Source organism: Aethina tumida, chromosome 1 (assembly GCF_024364675.1).
Source record: "Aethina tumida isolate Nest 87 chromosome 1, icAetTumi1.1, whole genome shotgun sequence".
Taxonomy (NCBI): Eukaryota; Metazoa; Arthropoda; class Insecta; order Coleoptera; family Nitidulidae; genus Aethina; species Aethina tumida.
In genome coordinates, this window is record NC_065435.1 from 32,235,947 (window position 1) to 32,259,777 (window position 23,831).

The 23,831-nt window shown below is 35.0% G+C and overlaps 2 protein-coding genes across 2 annotated transcripts; one reads left to right on the plus strand and one right to left on the minus strand.

Moving 5' to 3' along the window:
* Positions 1-17,293: 17,293 nt before the first annotated feature.
* Positions 17,294-20,554, minus strand: LOC126264732 (uncharacterized). Its single transcript, XM_049963949.1, has 2 exons — positions 18,593-20,554; positions 17,294-17,437 (listed from the first exon to the last, which is right to left on the minus strand). The coding sequence occupies exons 1-2, from the start codon at positions 20,552-20,554 to the stop codon at positions 17,294-17,296; spliced, it is 2,106 nt and encodes a 701-aa protein (XP_049819906.1).
* A 2,320-nt stretch (positions 20,555-22,874) lies between these two features.
* LOC126264742 (uncharacterized) lies at positions 22,875-23,380 on the plus strand. The gene is made up of 2 exons (XM_049964010.1): positions 22,875-22,943; positions 23,006-23,380. The coding sequence occupies exons 1-2, from the start codon at positions 22,917-22,919 to the stop codon at positions 23,378-23,380; spliced, it is 402 nt and encodes a 133-aa protein (XP_049819967.1). The 5' UTR covers positions 22,875-22,916.
* The last annotated feature ends 451 nt before the right edge of the window (positions 23,381-23,831 follow it).

Consider the following 23,831-nt stretch of genomic DNA (forward strand, 5'->3'; position numbering starts at 1 on the left):
AAAAAGAACTTTATTTTTAGAATACTTATTTTTGTTTTTAATATCGCATATAGAGAGTTACTAAATGCATTCGCTAAGTTTAATTTATATTGTGCGCAAGCGCGCACTTGCACTAGCATTTTTGCACTGTATACCGTATCAAAAATGATGAGCGTGTCTACTCGCATATTGAGACGGAACATCAATACCCATTTGTAAACAAAAAGGAAAGATATACATGCAATTATGTGGGCGGGCCGAACTGACTGGAGGGGATCCTTTGGTTTTGCTGCGTTTATCATGCGGTTCGTCTCCGCAGACGTTGTTTTTAGTATATTTTATTTAATTTTTGGGATACATTTTTATTTTGAAAAAAGTAGTTTATTTTTAGAATACTTATTTTTGTTTTTGATATACCCTCAAAAAATATTTCATTTTACAGATTGAAAATTATACAAAGTTACGGAATTTAAATGGAGCATCCGAAGAACTCGAACTACATCCCTACGCATACGGAGAGTTACTAAATGCATTCGCAAAGATTAATTTACATTGTGCGCCGGCGCGCACCAGCACGGCGCATTGTCTCTGAGAGTAGGGATTCTTACTACCGGGCAAAACTTTTCTCTCTTTGTCGTGCATCCATCTCTTACAACATCCAGACACGAAGAGCATTTTTCGTACGGTATAGCCTCTTTGGTTGACTGAACCAACGTACTACAACGCCGTATAATCAAATTGAGACATCCCTAATTAAAAATCGCTCCGTTATTTTCCTTCTTTCAAAAAAATCTTTGGTCACTGTGTTTTTCATTCTCTTCTACAATATGATTTATTCAATCAATTTTTGAAGATAATTTTTGCAATACCCTCAAAAATTATTTCTTTTTACAGATTGCAATTTTAAATAAAGTATCTTAAGAACTCCATCTACATCCCAACGCATATGGAAAGTTACTACCACGATTTTAACATATTTTTAAAGCAAGTATGGAGCATATAGGTAAAGCAAGTACATTGTGTCTCACTTCTTGAATGTCTATAAGAGCATAAACTTTCTTTTCAATTATGATATACCTTATTACAGATATTTTAGAAGAATACTGCTTAATAGGATACAAAGCTCCGCGATGTTTGGTTGTATATAATTACTTCTTTCCATGATCGGTATCGCGATTATATGATAACCGAATAAGCAGAACGAAAATACTACAACTTTAGTTCTCGATGATGTTGTCAGTGTTTTGTCAAAATATGCCTACTCCCAAGAAAATGTGGAAACACTAAAAATATATATGCACTAATGTAGATGAAAGTTTTAACAAAACTGCAACAGATAAATCTATTAATTATAAATTTCAACCCAACAAAGATTTCAAATCTTTATTTCCCCAGAAAATTGTGAAATAGAAATCACTATTTCATGATTTGGTTTATAAATTGTGTTAACATTATTTGAACTTGTCATCCAGACATGAAGAATCTAAATAATATGCAACATAAAATTATCAAATATGGAAAGATTGGTAAATTAGTGTTGTTTGAGGGTGATAATTAAAGGTGAAGGAGAAAAATTCAGTGCATAGTTGAAATCTGTCGCTCACTTATTCAAGCTGAAAGAGTCAACTACGTGAATTTACTGTTGATTTAAAAAGGTGAAATATTTAAACAGTTACAAAAATAGCAACTTACTGTCTGAAGGTTTAGATTACGTGCCCTGAAAGTCACTGAAATCAAATCAGTTGCAGATCTCTCGTCGACATTTATTTCAAGTTTCAATAGCAACCAATTGTTTGTCAAAAAATAAAATAACATTTATGTTGCTAAGATTACGTTTCCTTATGACATATGTCAGAAGTATGTAATTTTGCAAAAAAGTTGTCTTCTCCCAAGCAAAACTTGATTTGATTCTTATATTGTATCATGTATTTCACCAAATTGTGGTTCAGTTATATCTTTTCTTATAATTCTATTCGTTTTAATCCACAGTGTCAGCAAATTGACAGAGCAAAGGAATATCGTGATGATTTTTCGATTTGTTATAGTATTGTTGATGGTAGAACTGTTTCGAATCAATCTCATCCTTATATTTCAACCTACACTGGAAGACTATAAATGAGATTCACAAATAATTAAATATAACTTAACTTTACAAATAAAATTACTTAGTTTAACTTAAGTCGAAAATTTAGTTTGGTGTTATAAAATGGTTTCGACACATTGTCGATTTTTTCAACCACCAATTTTTCAGTAGAAAGATTTACAGCTATATATAACATAATTATTTATAGTTTATACAACATAATTATTTAGGAAACGCATTTACCGTCATAGAGTACAGATTACAATAGGAAAAATTTCTTCGCCACAATTATAAAATTATAATTATTATAAACATGCTTAATTCTCAAAATGAAAGTACCTGCTTTATACACAGACAGATATGTGGAACTCCAACGGGAACATTCCAGTCCTCAGCCTTTTTGGTAGAACTTTTGGTAATGCTGTTTTCTTCTTTATTGGGATTTTTGCTTGTACTTTTTTTGATTTCTTGGATTTTTTTTTTCATATTTCCCGATATGTGGCTTTGTCATAGCACATTTCATCTTCATTTATATGATAGTAATCAGTCTATCAATGTGTCAATTCCTGATGTCCAACGAATCGTCGAAATAGCTTATTTGTTTTTTATTTAAATTAAATAATTTAATTGTGTGTGTTTTAGCATAAAATATATCATTAATTATAAAAATCTTGAATACAGATGAAAATTATACGTACATTTAAATCCAATTCTTGGGCCACTAGAATCTTTCCAGCATTTGCCTTTTACATCGTACTTTCAGATTTCAATCTTAATTTATTGAATTTATTCTGAAAACAAATTATGTATAAGAGAGGTAGGTTTCGATATGAACTGATTAAAGTTTTGTGGTAACCAAATAAAGAAATCTTTTTGGGCTACTTGATTTTATGAAAAATATTTAATTTTGCTTATGACAACGAAATTCAAATATCTGCAAATGAATAATGAATTGTTAATGTCATAAGCTCTTTATAGAACAACTTAAGAAACATAGTTCTTAATTATTTTTACAGGTAGATCAAGTTGGAATATATTGTATAAAATTTCATAAGATTTGTGCTCTCAATCATTAAAATCCATATTGCTTAAAAGTAAATCCCAATCAACTAATGACAAGTGATAGTTTAATGAGTAAACCTCAGAACTCATGAAAACACTAAACTCATCATTAGTCCAATTCACTCGGGGCAGGTTTCAATCTCCAGTTACTAAAAATATATCCACTGATGCACAATGATTGGAATAAAATTCAGAACCAGATGCTGGTAAACTGTTCCAATTATTCACTTTTGGCTTTTGACCATAATGGATATAAAGACTTCCAGTACTTTCATGTCTTTTCGGTGAGCACAGGGGTGCGTCATCATCAGACGATTTCGACATCACTTTTATAGGCGTGACCCACTTCGTGGAAAACTTTTGCGTTTCGGAGGTGTGGGGTGGCTAGTTGGGAGAAAGGATTGGTGTTAGAAGTAGGAGTATTTCCAGGATTTACCGAAGGTGTCTGTAGTTTAGCAGACAGCTTACTGCATTACTTACTTTCATTCGTTGTAGTTCACCCTCTAGTTCCGATATTTTAATCTTAAGGCCTCTTGAAGCGCCGGCAGACTTTTGGGTTTTATTGAGATTTTCACTTGGCTTGTCTTTTCTCCTCAAACTACATATAGTTTATTTATCTGAGTTTGAATCCGAATATAAACGCACATAAGATTTAGATGACTGAGATAATGTTAGAAATTGTTCAGTGTTCAAATTTATGTATTTTGAATTGAATTAAAGCAAAAAGGTCAATACACTAACATTTAGAAAAAAGTTTTCATAGAAAAGAAACACTTAAATTAGTTTGGCAATATTGTGAAGACTGATATGGAATACTGTTCGTATTCTTTGACAACTCCTTGACAATCTTGACAACTGATCTTTGTGTAATTTTATTTTGTTCGGTATCCGATCCTATAATGCTCTTTGGCGAATTACGGAAAGAGGTTATTTCAATCTGCCAAAATGTGGAGAATGTGTATCGTATAAATATTACTCCAGGAGCTGACCCAGCGTACTAAATTTGATAATATGCTTTCCTTAGTTAACTTAATGCTGTCTTGTTAACCCTAATTAGTTTACTTGAAGGATTCTTCTAAAAAAAATCTAATTTACAGCGCAATGTAGCTTACACTACTATAAAGAATGAACAATTTTGACACAACTTACAACAAATTATGTTTCATCTCCTCTTGGGATGCCAATTGTAACTGATGCGATGACCAGGTAGGAGTGCACTGAAACTACACATAAACTGTTAAAATTGTAATTTGAATTGTGCGCCTGTGGACAGTTAAGTTGTAATTTTAACACTAAATTCTTAAATATAAATTTTTCTTGAGAAATAATAAATTCTTTTAAGCCCAGAAAGACATATTTACTGAGAAAAGTAATAAAGTTAACCTAAACCGTCAATACGACAATTGAAAGGTGATTTCTCGTAACATTTGGAATAAGGGTTCTTAAATTGTCAGCAAACAATCAATTGGCATTAATTGAAAAGTTAACCGGCCAAGATAATTACGTAACCTGGTTATTTGCTATAGAAACACATCTACAGCAAGAGAAGTTGTGGACTGCATAAAACCCCCCACATGTGTCATTGTGGACACAAAACGAGACACAAAGGCAAAAACTAAGATAAATTTACTAGTTGACTCAATAAATTACGTGCACATACAAGAGAGTAGTACTGCAAAATAAGTATGGGATAAATCTTGGTTGACACGCTGTGATGGGCTGCTGCATGATCTCTGTAATACTTCACATATTGCATGTTAAAACGTAGAGAAATATATGAGTAAAATAATGTGTACCGCTCACAAGCTCAGAAACATTGGTTTCGAAGTTGACGATGAATGGCTATTTACAGTGCTACTCTCTGGTCTACCAGAATCCTATCAACCAATGATTATTGCTATTGAAAGCTCCGGCATGAAGATACCTTCTGTTTCTGTGAAATCAAAACTATCACAAGATGTTAAACAACCTGAAAGTGACTCAACAGTATTGTCAGTCATCAAGAAAATTAAAAACAACCACAGAAACAAAGTAAGGGTCCAAGGTGCTACACTTGTAACAAGTAAGGTCATAAAAGTCCTCAAATGCAAATCCAGAACCAAGAATGTTCAACAAAAAGCAAGTAGTTCATCATATGCTGCTGCGTTTGAGGCAACATCCAGCCAAAATGACCCATGGTAAGTGGCTTCCGATGCAATATGACGGCTCCTGTCATACATAAAAACAGAGTCGCAAACAACAAAGTATAATCTGTGCAATGCTCAGAACAAGTGAGGTTGGACCATTATGACGATGAAGGTCAAAACAAAAAGGTGCTTTTTACAAAAGTATTATGTGTTCCTAAATTGGCAACAAATCTATTGTCTCTAAGTCAGATTATTTGCGATGGTAGCCAAATAAAATTTGACGGAACGAGCTGTGTTATTATGAAGAGCAGAAGTGAGGTAGTATCTTCCTACTGTAGCTTTATGTTAGGGTCGACTGGAACAGTATTAGGATCAGCATTAGTCATTTCAATTCTGTTTAAAATTTGTTCCATATAAATACTAAAACTCTTTTCGGTGTAGAGTCGAATTTGGCATGCCAGCAGCAAGGGAATTGTTTTAACCCATATGGTGACTTGTTCAATTTACATACCATGTTTTCGTCATGATCCAACCCTTCTTGTTAAGTCATAAATAGGTATGTTCAAGTTCTCCATATAAAAATGCTGTCTTTACGTCTAGTTACTTGATTTTGTGATTATTTTGTACAGCCACAGATAGTAACGATCGTATTGAACTGATTGTTTGTGCAAAAGTTTCCTGGTAATCAACACGTGCAATTTGTCCATATCATCTCACACACAGATGTGATTTGTAACGTGGTCATTAAATAAATGAATCACTGTCATTAAAGTTATTATAACAAATCGAAAAATCATCTCGATATGCCTTTTCTCTGTCAATTTGTTGACACTTTCGATTAAAACAAATAGAAATATATTAAAAATATAACTGAACCACAATTTGATGTAATATTAATACTATGAAAGAAACAAATCAAAATTGCTTGAAAGATGACAACTTTTTTCTAAATTACATATTTCGAATATGGGTTAATTGGTCATTGGACGTTTTGTTTATATTGTAACGTGTGGCACATGTCACAAGGAAACGTAATCTTAGCAACATAAATGTTATTTTCTTTTATTTGATAAACAAAATTCCTTCGTTGCTACTGAAACTTGAAAGTTCGTGATTTCCGTGATTTTTCAGCACTCGTAATCGAAATCCTCAAACAAAAAGTTGCCATTATTGTAATTGTTTAAATATTTCACTTTTTTAAATCAACAGTAAATTAACGTGGTTGATTCTTTCAGCTTGAATTAGTGAGCGACAATTTTCAACTATGCACTGAATTTTTCTCTTTCACTTTTGGTTGGGTTATCACTCTCCCACAACACTAAGATACCAATGTTTCCATATTTGCTAATTTTATGACGAAAATTATTTAGATTCCTCATGTCTGGATGACAAGTTCAAATAATGTCAACACAACTTTTAAACCAAATCATGAAATATTGATTTCTATTCTACAATTTTCTGCGTAAAGATTTGCAATCTTTTTACAGTAGAAATTTATAAGTAATAGCATTCTTTTGTTGATTTATTACATATATATTTTTAGTGTCTCCACGTTTTCTTGAGAGTTGCTATCGAGTACGCACGTTTTGACAACTTTCTGACAACTTAGTCAACTAATGTTGAAGTATTTCCGTTCTGGTTAATTGCTGATCTTTTAATCGCGATACCGATTATAAGAAGAGGTTATTTTATACGACAAAGCATCGCAGAACCTGGAATCCTATTAACCATTATTTTTCTAAAAATCTACTTTATAGTGCAACAAGGGCAACATAATTAAAAGGAACGCTTACGAAATTATAGACATTCAAGAAGTGAGACACGATTACTTGTTTTACTTATATGTTCCATACTTGCTTTAAAAATATATTAAAATCGTGGTAGTAACTCTCCATATGCGTTGAGTTGTAAATGGAGTTCTTAGGATGCTTTATTTAAATTTGCAATTTGTAATAAGAAATAATTTTTGAGGGTATTAGAGAGTTTGATGAATAACCCGAAAAGTTTTGACAATGACAGAATATGGAAGGGCGTGACAACTAAGTTGACTTATTAATTACTAGTCAATAATAGTTGATGTTAACAGAGAAATGGAAAGATTAACTATTTCTACACATTATTTCTTCTTCAACAATAACGCATACTTTAAGCTGGAATTTATATGCTAAATTACTGTCCATCCCATCTAAAAATTGTTCTGCAATCAGTGCACCAGAATATTCACCAGTTTTTCTTTTACATTTACGCAAATTTATTTTAGTTTGAGCCAAACCAACTTTTCTAGATAAACTACCGCCTAATCTGTTACACATTTCTAAATTTCAAACATATTACATTAAAATATTTTATGTAAAGTGTAACTTTCGAAAATAGTGTTGATTTATATTTATATATTTTTAAAAAACTAATCACTTTACATTACAATCGTTATGATTATCTACAGTGGAAAACTTACTTGACAACTCCAGCCCAGTTAGTTCAGCAAACAATAAATCATGGCAGATTCTATCGGATGCCTTTTAAAAGTCTGTATAAACAACATCAACCTGTAAATGATTTTCAAGAGCAACAACTGTCGAATTGTTATAAATAAGAAGGTTGGTCGCAGAAGATTTACATTTGCAAAATCCATGTTGACTCTCATTTATAATATTTTGGAACTATTTTGAAAATGAATTTTTTTGGACAATTATGGAATACAAAACATTTTTCATACAGGCCTAAATTTGTTACAAGTAAACTATCTCCATTCTTTAAGGTAGGTGTAATAAATGATTTTTTCTGTACATTAGGAAATAAAGCACATTTTAAAAACAAGTTAAATTCCATTTTTAGAGGCTTTGTTAATGATAATCCACAATTCATTCAATGCTGTAGAAGGAATATCATAAGGACCTCTATTACTAGATAAATCTGACTTCTGAGTTCATTAAAAACATCAATCTGGAAAAAATTATTATTATTTTTTGAATATAAACCGAAATATTTTCATGACAAAACGATATTGCTTAAATTTGTGTTTGCATTGAAAGCTAAAAAACGAAACAAACAGCTCACGTGTAAAGACTAAATACTTATTTCTTTTGTAGTTTTCGTCTTTTCAACGACGAAATTGTAAGTTACCAAATAATTGTTCAAGTTCAGTTTTGAAATCAAATTACATTTTGTACATATTCAGGTTCCAACAGCAATGAAGGCGATATGTTTATTAATCAAAAGTAAAACATACTTCTGTTGTCTGAAGAATATGCAATGCTTTAATACAATTCAATATACATAAATTTGAACACTAAGGAAATCGGGTACCTCTGGAAACGTCGGCAGACATTTGGTTTTTATTGAGATTTTCACTTAGCTTGTCTCTTTTCCTGACACTACACATAGTTCACACACATAGTTTATTGATTTAGTAACCGAAGTTACCAGCCAAATTAACAACTCTCCTCTTTCGAATATGGTAACTGAATTGGTCTGAATTTAGTTAGTTACTAAATTCAGACAAATAAAAAAATTTGTTTACCTGGTTGGTAACCTTGGTTACCAATCCATGAAACAACTGAATTAAGTTTAGGTTTTCGTACTATAAACAGTTTAATAACTGAATTAGCGGTCATGAAATGAGTAAACAGCAAGCGTGCCTGCAAGAAGTTTGAGTGCTTCAGAGTCCTATTGGGGCCACACGGCACATCGCCAGTTTCATTTCAGAAGAAGTTCCTATTAAGAGACAAAAACCGTGAAATAAGAAAATGAAAAGGCAGCTCAAATCCAGGTTCGATTGTCAGAAAGACACAGCTAATTATTGTAAAGCCCCAGTTTTGATCGGCTGGATTAGAATACATTAGAGTACCAATTAATTCTCTGTATCGTGTGGAGTCTTTGAACATTTTTAAATCTCTGATAACTTTCTAAAATATATTTTTTTTGTTTAAGTGTTACTCTTTTCTTACTTTGGTTAATTTCTATTCCAAAAAAAACCTTGATCTTCAATTTCTCAGCTAATTCTCTCTTACTTTCATTACCAGTTCGTTTTTCAGCAGTTCTTTTTTACTCCTTAAATTTTTCAAGAAATTCTCCTTTTGACATGAGAAAATACACCTTGCACCATCCACTATTATCGTCTATAAATGTTAGAAGATATCTTGATCCACCTCTGGTTCTAACTCGCTTTGGTCCGCAGATGTGAAAGAACAATATTCAGTAACTGCTTACTTCTTAATTCTCTGGCAGTAAAGGGTGTCCTTGCATATTTACCTCATTGATATATGCCACACCACGTGGGTAATTTATCGTTATCCAATTTTATTTATACTTAATCAAATAATATTAAATATATAAAATATATAAAATAATTGTTTCAAAAGTGCCATACATCTTTGGATATCTCGCATCCTTTGATACTCTTGAGGTCCGATGGGCTTATGCATAGGATTATGTCCGCATTTACCTTTTTATCTTATTTACATCCACGTTTTAAGCGCTGATTCACTTTTTTTGTCACCCTGACATCTAACTGACTTTGATACTTCATTAACGAAATTCCAGGTATCGATTTTGGTAAGTAACGCCTCTACCTGAATCCGCCTCGTGTCGAAATTTTCTTTGGATAGAAGTTCAATTCTTGTACCACAGATCGCCATCTCGAGTCCCATGTTTCGATAGTATGGACCTACCTTATAACTCATCCTACATCTGAGAATTAAGCTTGTTTATTCTAATTATAATTTTAGAATAGTGCCGAAGTAATTCTTCCTTAAAATTTAATCTGTACTGTAATCAGTAAATGTGTTTCCTAAAAAATTATGTCGCATATATCTTTTAAGTACTTCTTTCCACTAACTAATTGGAGGTTAAAATTAATTAAATTAACCACAAAACTTAAACAAAGTAGTTTCATTTGGAAAGTTATATTATATTTAAATATTTGGGAACCACATTTATAGTCATTTAGTGTAAGTTAAAATATAAGGATGAAATTGATTCGGAACAGTTCTACCATTAAAGTTATTATAACTCATCTCGACATTTCTTTGCTCTGTCAATTTGTTGACACTGTGGATTCAAACGAATAGAATTATAACAAAAAATATAACTGAACCACAATTTGATGTAATATTAATACAATATAAGATCAAATCAAATTTACTTGAAAGAAGACAACGTGATTCCAAACCACATATTTCGAATTAGGTTTAATTGAATTAACCATAACTCTTGCCTATAATTGGACAGGCTGACATACATCATAAGGTGACGTAATCTTAGCAACATAAATGTTATTTTCTCTTATTTGACTAACAATCTTCCTTCTTTGCTACTGAAACATGAAAGATTGCAAAATATCACTCAATACAACACTCACTCCAAAATGTTCGTTTAATTTTGTAAGTACTAATTAATTAAAATTTTATTTATGTGTATATACATCAGGCAAGTTACTTGTTTTCAATTTCATCCCCCACGTCTCTTAGTAGCAAAATATATTTCTGCATTTAAGTATAAAGTTAATGAAAACAATTTCTATTCACATGTTAATTATCTGTCAGATTCACAGACAGTATTCCTTTGATGGAAAATAAATGTCGTCGAGACATCTACAACTGATTTGATTTCAGTGACTCGTAATCGGAACCTTCGGACAGTAGGTTCCTATTATTGTAACTGTTTAAATATGTCACCTTTTTAAATCAAAAAATAATTCACGTAGTTGATTCTTTAAGCAAGAATTAGTGAGCGGCAAATTTCAACTAGGTACTGAATTTCTCTCTTTCACGTTTGGTTGGATTATCACCCTCAAACAACACTAAGATACCAATCTTTCTAATTTTGCTAATTTTATGTCAAAATTAATTTAGATTCCTCATGTCTAGATGACAAGTTCAAATAATGACAACACAATTTATAAACAAAATCAAATCACAATTTTCTGTGTAAAAATTTGCAATCTTTGTTGAGTTGAAATTTATAATTAATAGCTCATTTGTAATTTTGATGAAATTTTCATCTACTTTAGTGCATATATATTTTAAGTGTCTCCACGTTTTCTTGAGAGCTCGTAACCGCTACGCACGTTTTGACAACTTGCTGACAAATTAGACTACTTGGGCATGTTGGGGTATTTTCATTCTAATTAGTTGCTAATCTTATAATCGCGATTATAGTAACCTGGGATCATTTTAAGTAGTATTTTTCTAAAAAAACTACTTTACCGTGCAATAAGGTATAACATAACTGAAAAGAAAGATAAACATTCAAGAGGTGACACACAATTTACTTGGTTTATCTATATGCTATATGCAGAATCTTAACATCTACTACATGTCTGATCGGTATTCTAAATAAATGATTTTCCAAGTAAATTGCGTCTCAATTCTTGACTCCGTTATAGCGTAAGCTTTATTTTCAAGAATAAGATATTTTTTCGCATTGTAAATTAAATTATATCAGCAGAATGCTACACAGTTAACTGTGACAGGAAAATAGCTCCTCGATTATTATTATAGGATCCTGTGTTCAGAATATCTCGACAATTTAGAAGAACAACTTTGTGTACTTGGTAAGGCCATTATAAAATCGTCCAACAAGCAAAATCTCCAACATCAGTTAACAGTTAGTTGTCAAAACACACGTACAGAACCAGAGTTCTCAAAAACTTATTCTCTCGTTTTAAGAAATTGTTAATAAATAATTTAATTATTTACTCCAAGTGGTATTATTCAAGTCTTAACCGTTAATTTAAACCACACACATTTTCCATTTAAATTTGATCCACTGATGTTAATCATCAAATTTGACTTTCCTTAGAAATTATGTGTTATTCCTTATGAATTACATCTGAAATAAATTAATGGCGCGTATGTTGTTGTTGATTTTTTGAATGGTGAGACACCTACTGTTCTAAAGTTTCACAGCATCTCTTGAATGTTGAAATTGTTAATATTTTAAATTAAGTTTTGGGAACAGTTGTAAATTACAGATGCTAGGTTACAACAAGTGTTCTATTGTTTTTTTAAATTTGGATTCCCTTAGATACAGAATTTATTGCAGTTAATCAAGGCGGAATATTGTAACAATTACATTAATAACGAAATATATCTATTTGAGAGCTCTGATTTCAAATAGTGTTAATTAATCATGAAATTCTCGGAAATCAAGCCACATGAAAATTTCCCGTGGGCTTTTATTTTGCTGTATCAAAATATTACCAATTATATTTAAAGTTCACTTAAATAAAGTTAGGAGATAAGATATATTAACAAAACACCAAAATGTCTTAGAAACTGTAAAAAAAAATCCCGATTTGTATATATATCAAAAGTTAACCAAAGTTATACAATATTACAGAGTACAGAGAGTATTTAGTGTAAAATATCGTGTTATATATACCGCCCCTTTGGTTGACTGAATCAACGCACTACAACGCCGTATAATCAAATTGAGACATCCCTAATTAAAAATCGCTCCGTTATTTTCCTTCTTTCAAAAAAATCTTTGGTCACTGTGTTTTTCATTCTCTTCTACAATATGATTTATTCAATCAATTTTTGAAGATAATTTTTGCAATACCCTCAAAAATTATTTCTTTTTACAGAATGCAAATTTAAATAAAGTATCTAAGAACTCCACCTACATCCCAACGCATATGGAGAGTTACTACTACGATTTTAACATACTCTCGAAGCAAGTATGGAGCATACAGGTAAAGCAAGTAAATTGTGTCTCACTTCTTGAATGTCTATAAGAGCATAAACTTTCATTTCAATTATGATATACCTTATTACAGATATTTTAGAAGAATACTGCTTAATAGGATACAAGGCTCCGCGATGTTTGATTGTATATAATTACTTCTTTCCATGATCGGTATCGCGATTATATGATAACCGAATAAGCAGAACGAAAATACTACAACATTAGTTCTCGATGATGTTGTCAGTGTTTTGTCAAAACATGCTTACTCCCAAGAAAATATGGAAACACTAAAAATATATATGCACTAAAGTAGATGAAAGTTTTAACAAAACTGCAACAGATAAATCTATTAATTATAAAATTCAACCCAACAAAGATTTCAAATCTTTATTTCCCCAGAAAACATGTTTAATTCTCAGATGTTATTTGAGTTGAAACGTATGCCCATACTATGGAAAACTTTCCATAAATTGAAAGTACCTTCTTTATACACAGACAGATATGTGGAACTCCAATGGGAACATTCCTGTCCTCAGCCTTTTTGATAGAACTTTTGAAGACGGTTTCTTGGTATTGCTGTTTTCTCCTTTATTGTGACTTTTTCTTGACCTTTCTTCGGATTTCTTGCATATTTTTTCATATTTCATAGCCTCAGAGAAAATAGCATGCCCTCAACCTCCGGAGATCTATCTTTCAACACTCTAATCCGGAGATTGCATGCTTGCATGATATCCAACCCTGTGAATCCGACAGATACAAGAGACCTTGTCTCTTGGCTGTCTAGACCTCTGCGTCTCTTTTGAACATCTTTTCTTTACTATGTAGCGATTGTTACGTACCTCTTTAGTTTTCCCTTCTATTTTCCTAAACCTTTATGGTTAACTACTCTTAGGTCATGATCTTCGGATCATTGCCCGGAGAGGGGTTTTTAGTCGGTAAAGTCCGGCACTACGTCTTGTAGATTTCCCCCTCTTTGCTCCAATAAAAAAATAATCATAATTTATTCTGAAAACAAATCAATGTGTTATTTTATGGAGCCTTATTCTGTGTTTAGTTGGGAATTCCTGTAAATATAAATAATGAATTTAGCCAAAACTATTCCCCAAAAATAACAGTTTGGTAAGATCGGTTTCATTTCTAGCACTACTACTGTACATAAGTATTTCTGCTAATTACAATTCTCAATGAGGAAGAACCTCATTAATAAAGAGAGAATATTTAACCATTAATTTTGAATTGAAGCGTAGGAGCAACTTCAGAAAGATGTGTTTCTTATGAAATAAAAGTCTGAACTGATTAGAGTTTTGTTGTAAACAAATAAAGAAAACTTTTTGGGCTACTTGATTTTATGAAAAATATTGTAATATGTTTATATACAACGAAATTCAAATGTCTACAAGTGAATAATGTATAGAAATTCAAACAAAATGGTCCTGTGGCATAGACAACTAGAGTACCTACATTATAAAGGCGTACAGGATTTGTACAGAAAGCGACTGGTACACGGTAATAAATTGGATAATGATAAATTACCCATGAGGTGTGACAATGTCAACGAGGTAAGAAAGCAAGGAAACCCTTTACTGATAGAGAAGGAAGAAGTAAGCAGTTACTGAATATTGTTCATTCAGATATCTGCGGACCAATGCGAGTCAGATTCAGCGGTGGATCAAGATATCTTCTTACATTAATAGACGAATATAATAGGTGGTGCCAGGTTTTTTCCTTAAGTCAAAGAGAGAAGTTTTTGAAAAATTTAAGGAGTACAAAAGAACTGTCGAAAATCAAACTGGTAATGAAATTAAGAGAGAATTAGCTGAGAAATTGAAGATCAAAGATTGCTAGGTTTTTCTTTAGAATAGAAATTAACCAAAGGAAGAAAGGAGTAACACTTAAACAAAAAAAATATATTTCAGAGAAATTCAGAATGGTAGATTGCAATCCAATTAAAACACTGTATGACTGCCACTCAAAATTTAACAGAGATTTAAAACCATTCAAAGACCCCTCACGATACAGAGAATTAATTGGTACTCTAAGGTAACCGATCAAAACTGAGGCTTTACAATAACTAGCTGTGTCGTTGGATGTGGTACCGCTTTCCTTTCTGCCAATAGAACCTGGATTTGGGCCTCCTTTTCCTTTTCTTATTTCTCGGCTCTTGTCTTTTAATAGGAACTTTAATAGGGTCACTAAATAAAAACGAAAATATCACTACCAACACTTTTCCGTAGTTGCTACCGAAACTTGGTTAAATGACGATCGTTACCTCTGCCATTGATAACAACAGAAAAGTTTCTTATTGTTAGCGACTTTTGTCAATTGTTCAAAGTGTGGGTAGCAACCAGGGAATATTGTTGGAAATTACAATTTTTTTTTGAGTTCTTCGTCCTTCTTTTGTCTGAATTTAGTTATAATAGTTACCATAATCGAAAGAGAAGAGTTGTTAATTTGGCTTGTAACCTCGGTTACTAAACCAATAAACTATGTGTAGGGTCCGGAAAAAAGAAAAGCTAAGTGAAAAACTCAATAAACCCCAAAAGTCTGCTGACGTTTCCAGAGGTACCCGATTTCCTTAGGAATAAAATTTTGGAACTAGAAGGTGAGATACAGAGAGTGAAAGAGTGCTTACACAGCTTTGTCGTCTAAACTAGGGATACTATCGGTAAACTCTGATGGTACCCCTACTCCTAACGCTAATCCCAAATCTTTGTCCCAACTAGCCACCCCTACTCCTGCAAAGTCTCCCAGCTCCAAAACTCAGAAAACTTCTTGGAACTCGGTCACCCCCAAGGAGGTGATGTCGAAATTGTGTAACTACGACGCACCCCACCATTTATGGTTCAGTGTTGAAATTTATGTATATTGAATTGTATTAAAGTATTTTAGACTAAGTGCCCTAAGAATTAGAAGAGCCTTCTCATAGAAAATAAACTCCTTGTTATTAAAGTAATTATTTAACGTTTCTAATTGAATGGAATTATTTGGTAGCGCTAATGGCTAGTCGTCTCAGTCTCAGTTTCGGTTCGTATTTTTTGACAACTCACTGACAATCTTGACAACTGATCTTTGTGTAATTTTGTTTTGATTGGTGTCCGATCCTATAATGCTCTTTGGCGAATTACAGAAAGAGGATATTTCAGTCTGCCAAAATGTGCGGAAAATGGGATCACATAAATATTAATCAACGAGCTGACCCAGCTTACAAAATCCGATAATATGCATTCCTCAGTTAATTTAATGCTGTCTTGTTAACCAAAAGTAGTTTACCTGAAGCATTCTTCTCAATTTACAGCGCAATGTAGCTTAGGCTATTATAAAGAATGAAAAATTATAACACATCTTAAAACAAATAATGTTTCATTTCCTCTTGGGAATCCAATTGTAACTGTTGTGATGACCTGTAGGAGTGTACTGAAACTACACATAAACTGTTAAAATTGTAATTTGAATTGTGCGCCTGTGGACAGTTAAGTTGTAATTTTAACACTAAATTCTTAAATATAAGTTTTTCTTCTGAAATAATAAATTCTTTTAAGAAAAATTAACAGGTTATGGAACCAGAAAAGCCCAGGGAAGCCCAGAATGGCTTACTTACTGAGAAAAGTAATGAAGTTAACCTAAAACGTCAATACGACAATTGAAAAGTGTTTTCTCGTAACATCTGGAATAAGGGTTCTTAAATTGTCAGCAAACAATCAATTGGCATTAATTGAAAAGTTAACCGGCCGAGATAATTACGTAACATGGCGATTTGCTCTAAAAACATACCTACAGCAAGAGGAGTTGTGGAACTGCATAGACCCCACCACATGTGTCATTGTGGACACAAAACGAGACACAAAGGCAAAAACTAAGATAAATTTACTAGTTGACTAAATAAATTACGTGCACATGCAAGAGAGTAGTACTGCAAAAGAAGTGTGGGATACGTTTTCATAAGTATTTGATGACTCTTTGTTGACACGCTGTGATGGGCTGCTGCGTGATCTCTATAATACTTCACTTACTGTATGTCAAAACGTAGAGAAATATGTGAGCAAAATTATGTGTACTGCTCACAAGCTCAGAAACATTGGTTTCGCAGTTGACGATGAATGGCTAGTTACATTGCTACTCTCCGGTCTACCAGAGTCCTATCAACCAATGATTATTGCAATTGAAAGCTCCGGCATGAAGATAACTTCAATTTCTGTGAAATCAAAACTATCACAAGATGTTAAACAATCTGAAAGTGACTCAACAGTATTCTCAGTCAACAATACCAACCACAAGAAACAAAGTAAGTAAGGGTGCTACACTTGTAATAAGAGTAGAATATGGGGCACTTGAGACAGACAGCGTAGGTGTGACTTCACGACTCCCCCCTCCCCTCCGGCGCCAGTGGGGCACTTGAGACGAACAGCGTAGGAGTGACGTCTCGACCCTGTCGGCACGTGCCGCCCATCTGTTTGGGTGGTTGCTGGCCTTTGTCGGCAAGTGAGCACGCGCCACCCCTCTGTTTGGGGCGGTTTGTAGCCTTTGTCGGCATGTGGGCACGCGCCACTCATCTGTTTGTGATGGTTTATAGCCTTTGTCGGTATGTGGGCAAGCGCCACCCTTGTCGTGGGCCACCTCAGACCAAAAGCGTAGGTGTGACGTCACGAGTGTATGATATGCGCACCTTTCGTGGGCCACTTGAGTCCAAAAGCGAAGGAAGACGCGTATGCGCGCATTTGTTTATTTTTACCTGTTCGTGGGCCACCTCAGACCAAAAGCGTAGAAGTGACGTCACGAGTGTATGACATGCGCACCTTTCGTGGGCCACTTGAGTCCAAAAGCGAAGGAAGACGCGTATGCGCGCATTTGTTTATTTTTACCTGTTCGTGGGCCACTTCAGACCAAAAGCGTAGGAAGACGCAAGAGTGAATGAAAATGCAATTAATTTATAATTATGATTTATTACATATTAAAAACAAAAACATATCAATAAGTTAACAATTTATTATTATTATTATTGTACATTTATATTACAATTTATTATACATTTTGTTACTACGTTACATGAAAAAGAGGTGAAAAAGTTCTTTCTTTCGTTGTTGCTTTCGAATCCCAGTCGTTGATTGGTGCAAATACCGTGTTTCTAGACAGAAAACATACATATACAATATTAATTATTCAATGGTAATTTTTGTAGTGATACACCTTTTTTGTGATTGATTATTTGACTGAGGCTCATAAGTGTAGTTGTGCTGGCTGCGATGTAGGCTGAGTGTACAAGTCCGTTTCTCACCCGGTTGTACGCGTTGAATATATCAAAAACAAAATAGACAAATTGTATGTACCATATATATCTATATAATATTAATAATTCAAAGTTACCTTTTTTTTATATTATTATATTAATTTTTTAATTTCCACTTAATTAGTTCCTAGGGACCTTGTATCCGAATGGCCGAGAACTGTTGTCATCCATGAAGAGTCTCTTTGTTGAATTCGTTCTGTATGTCTTTGTCTCCTCTTTGGTTACTACACGATGATCTTCTGTCCGCACAAAGTTCATCGACGTCAAACGAATGGGATCTGTTTTTTCTAGAACCATTTGTTTAATTTTCTCAAAATTAATCAACCGAGAAGCACTGTATGTTAAGGCGATCCCTTTCACCTTACAAACATGTTCGATACACTGCTTCGTCGTTGACCACACCGAGTATGCGTAATTTTTCGGCCCACCCGAAACAAATTCCGTGATGTAGGAACCGATACCGTATACCTCCAGCTCATCGGTCATGTCCCCAATGAATTTTCCAGTCGGGGGATCTGGAAAATGGTTGCTTGACACATAGATAACGGAATCGGTGTCGTAGTATAAAACACGTGTATCCAACATCTCTAGATATTCGTACAACTTCAAACGGGCCTGTGCTGTAACAAAAGCTGCAATTACCACATTCACAGTAGGCAGAGATTCCACAGCCTCGTCGGCGTACTCCCAGTTGATTACAACAGTTTGTTCATTCACAGGAGTTATACTGTTGACATTCTTCGACGGATGCGCAAGGAGATCAAAGCATTCCTGAGGATCGTTGACGATGGTTGTTTGTGGTTGGTTTTCACGTTGTCCAAACTTTCCCCAGAACGAATTCAACATTAATTTGACGAGGGATCGAAGACCAGGGTTATTTTCGATGCGTTCCGGTGTTAGCTTCACTTTTTCAGCTTCTTCAAAATCCACCAGATATTGTTGTTGTTTCACCACATCGTTTATGCAATCCGCGGGCCAGCCGGAGGCTTCCTGTTTAATTTTGATGAATTTATTCATCATTTCTGTGAATAAACCCGGCTGACCCGCCGCATGGTTGTATTGACGCGTTTCGTATGTCCACACTTCAAACACTTCCACAATCCTGTAGCCTTTTTCCAATGCTTTCACGACTTCTGCAATTACCCATGTCCCTGTGAACAATCGTTCTTCCTCCGTATGGCAACACTCACGCTGCTGTGAACTTTCACCACAGCTGTTGCAAAGGGCGAACATTAACTTTCCCTTCATCCTGACAGGGAGAACGGGGTGGTACAACTGCGCGGATGGTAAAATTTTACATTTCACCATGCCATCTACGGTCGATAAATCAATGTCCCGGGCTGCAGATCCTACATAAATTGTGGGGTGTCCTAGAGGAAATCGGCCGTACTTGCATACAAAAGGGTACAACGAACATATATCGATGTATTTGATGCGCTCACCCTCGTTACATTTGTAGTATGTAACAGTGTTTCCGGTTCGGCCTCCATAAAAACCGTCACGAGGATTCAATGGTGATGTTGCCAACACGGGATGGTTTTCGACAAAATCACGCACTTCACAACTCTGTTTTAATAATGCGCGGAAGTTACATTCCCACATTTCGATGACTTCAAATCCCAGGTTGCGAAGTCGAGTCGTTTTAATGGTGGTGGCCTCGTAACGATTTCGCATGGTATCCATTTTACCTCCTCCAATCGATGTGTCTCGGTGAAATTTGAAACAGCTGGTGCATCCATGGAAGTAACAAGCGTGAAACTCGAATACCTGACGCTGCTCCTCGTTAAAACCGTCAACTTTGAGTCCTCTTCCTACTAGGTGTTCTCGACCTGTACCGGCGTGGTGTATGGTGATTCCTCGTACGTTCTCCTCCCACAACAACCATTGTAAAGCGATAACCGATTGATTATCAGCCAATCGGTAACCACCACGGGGAATAACGGCGATTGTATCGGCTTCCAGATAGTTTCGTGCAAACACCTTATTACACGCTGATGCTATTGTTGTTGCTTCGGTGAATGGACAAACCTTACACTCGTTAAGAAGCATCGACCTAAATGAAAGACAGGCTCTCATTAGTATTTCCACGTCCGACTTGCAATATGCGACGATTTCCTCCTGGAAATTAAAAACATCATTCTGATGCTCTTGATGCCAGTTTAAAAACGTATGTCGGTCCTCGGGCTTCATTTGATTCGGACCGTAAAATTCAGCAGATGGTAAAGGACCCACGTATTGCTGATTTTCCAGGGTATTAAACAAGTGTGGAAAATAACCCTTCTTAAAGTTTCCAGCAAGGCCGAAAGCTTTAGGTAGCTTTGCCAGAGCCATTGGAAAATAATTTAGCGAGTCCAAAAATCGTACATTTCCCACCTCAGCCAAAATAATTTTTGTCCCCCGCATAATTAAGTTTGGCTTGATGTCTGTTTTGGTGAGAATATAGTTCAGGATGAACTGATGGTCGAATGCTTGACCGTTATGTGCAATCACAGTCACTCTTTTGAAAATTTTCCTTTGATTCAGCACAAAGTTCATAAAATTTTCAATAGGGTTGTTGATAATTACGTGGGTCCTTACGCCGCATTTTTCACAAAATTCCACTTCCGTATCTAAACAGTTGGAACAACACAATTTAAACACACACAATGTGGTTTCATGCACTGCACTGCCGTCGGTCTGAATGGTGTCCTGTCGTGTTTCCAAATCGTAAAATATGAATAATAAATCAGTAAGGCAGGGTTCCTTTGTGTTTGGCTGAATATAACACTGTTGATTTATCTGATGGTGTTTTTTACAGATCTTACAAAAAATTTCACCACATTCATGCCTACGTTTTCCATCGACAGTTTTAAAGCACCTTTGACACAATCGCAAGTCGGCACACACGTTGGATGTCTTCTTAATCCGTAGATGGTTTTCCAAACATTTCCGGCTCCTGAAGTGACGATGACAATCCACACACTCTATTTTCTCCTCATCCTCGCACCGTGGTGATTCACGACAGCACGGACAAATCCCACTGCAACGATGGTTGACGCGTGTATTGAATGGGAGATTACATTCTTCACAGTAGTAATTGCAGGAAAATGCAGAGATTAACGATACAATCGCGTTGTAATGTTCTTTGTGGAGTAGCAAATTAAGGGTTGGTCCTTCACTTTGTCCTTTAAAAATCACCTCTCGTCCACCGGCACCGTACTTGAACACTGTAATTCTGTATTCGGATAAAACCCTTTGGAATGCTTGCAACTCCTGAATCCCGGCACCCTCTGCGGGAATATCAACACCCGCTCTCTGGCACAGTTCCATAGCTCGTATTCCTTGTAGTTGTCCAATGTCCCGGCGAACCTGTACGAATTGTGGGTCACTGGTCAGTTTCGCGATTAACACTACAAGTGCCCGTGGCAGGCAAAGGTTATCTGAATTTTTTATAACAATAATACCTCTTCTTGCAGCACATTCTTCTTCGAAACTATTATATTTTGTTTTCTGGGCACGCCCCATACCCACCGGCATCTTAATAACCGTCACTTTTATCTGAAAAGTTTCAGTGTTCACACCAGCCGAATTAGATTGGTATACTGATTGCACCAAATCGAGCACCTCATCAGCGGACACTGAATGCCTTGGTTTGAAGCGTGCCCAGGCTTCACCGCGAACAAGTTACCTACCAGAAAACGAAAACCCGACGCGATCCTCCGGATTGAGTCCCTCCAATGAATGTTGAACAATTGAGGTTATTCCGTTGCGTATCCAATTCACGGGATGAATGTTCTCCGGAACGGGGTTAATTTTAAAGGAAACAGCTCGCTGGATTAGGTTAAAACGGCCAGTCGATTGTTCAACATCGTCTACAACTTGAAATGCTTGTTGTTGTTGTGGTTGTTGTTGTTGTTGTTGTTGTTGTTGTTGTTGATGTTGTTGTTGATGTTGTTGTTGTTCTTGCGATTCAATCTCATCTATTATGTGTAAACTCATGTTGTAGGACTCATCGTCATTATCTACAACGGAGGATTCATCTTTTGGAAAAAAATATAAATAAATTAATAAATATATAAATAATTTGTATACATATATATTTATAAATCAATTTACCATTGTTTGGTGTCAAGCCAAGTTCATCTATAACGTAGAAAATGATGTCTGAAGATTCAAGATTATTATCATCATTATCATTCACAAAGTGGAATGCGTTGTTTTCTGTAATAAACACAAATAAATAAATAAATAAAAATAAATAAAAACAACTTACCCATGATAGCAGAATAAAAAGGTGAAGTAGAAATCTAAAAATAAAATAAAAAATACGAACAAAAATATTCGTGAGGATGATCAACAGAGCTATTCTTTCAAATAACAGTCAACAGTGTTAATAAACTGATGGTTAATGTAAGAATATGAAAATCTGAGCGGAAGACTCTAAATATAAGACCCTGTACCACCACCATCCCTACCATTACATTTCGAATGTGGGGGCGTTTCTTCTAGGGTGGTGATTTTTTCACTTCATTAGGTGGTGGTGGTTTCTTTTTATCTATTTGGTGGGAGTGGATGGTTACTTGTGAGTGGTTGACAACAAGGGTGTAGGTGTAAACAATGAATTCCAGAGTGGGGTATTTTCTTTAAAACCATTTGTATTCTGAAGAATTAAACAGTCTAGAATTTTTATTTAATTCTTAAAATCATTGGCAATATGTCAGTCAGGGCAAACGTGATTGAGGTGAGTTTTTAGCTTATTATATTATTACAATTTACTTATTAAACATATATTTTCTTATATAGGAAAATTGGGACGACGATTGCGGCGGGCCTTCCTTTTTTGACACAGATTTTTACGTAAGGACGGAGAATCTACCGATCATCCGGTATCCACCTCACGGTCTCACTCGTGGGGAAAGAAAGGCGTTTAGACGTCGCGAGGGTGAACGTCACCAACGATTGAGGAGAGAGGCTGAGGCAGATGCGGCAGCGGAGGACGCTGAGGTGGTGGCAGCAGAGGCGGTGGCTAAGGCCGCTGTAGCCAAAGCCGAAGCGGCAGAGCGCCGCGCCGTTGAGGCTGCGGCGACACTTGCTGGTCTCCAAATAGAGGCTAGACGGCTCATCAAGTGCAACAGCGAGGGGAATAGCCGTCTCCCTCGATGCAAAAAGACGGAATAAATAATAATATTTTATACAAATAAATTTGAATGTTTTTTTTCAATTACCTCACTGTTTGAAAACATCGGTGATAAATATGATGTACAGAGTGCTGACATTTCATTTCAATGTTGGTCATTGAGTATCGCGGTAATGGTTTATTAAACTCTGTTATTGACAACTTACTGTTTGAATTACATCTACCATTTTATCAGTACTGTGGTCCTGGTACAAAATTGAAAAAACGACTAGCGAGAGGTGATACAGGTATCAACGAGTTGGACAAAGCCTGTAAACGACACGACATTGCCTACGAGGAAAATAAATCGCTGCAGGATAGACACAAGGCAGACTTTGTTTTGGAAAACGAGGCGTGGAACCGTGTAAAATCCAAGAACGCTAATTTGGGTGAAAAAGCAGCCGCGTGGCTTGTAACAACGGGAATGAAGATAAAAAGGAAGCTCGGAATGGG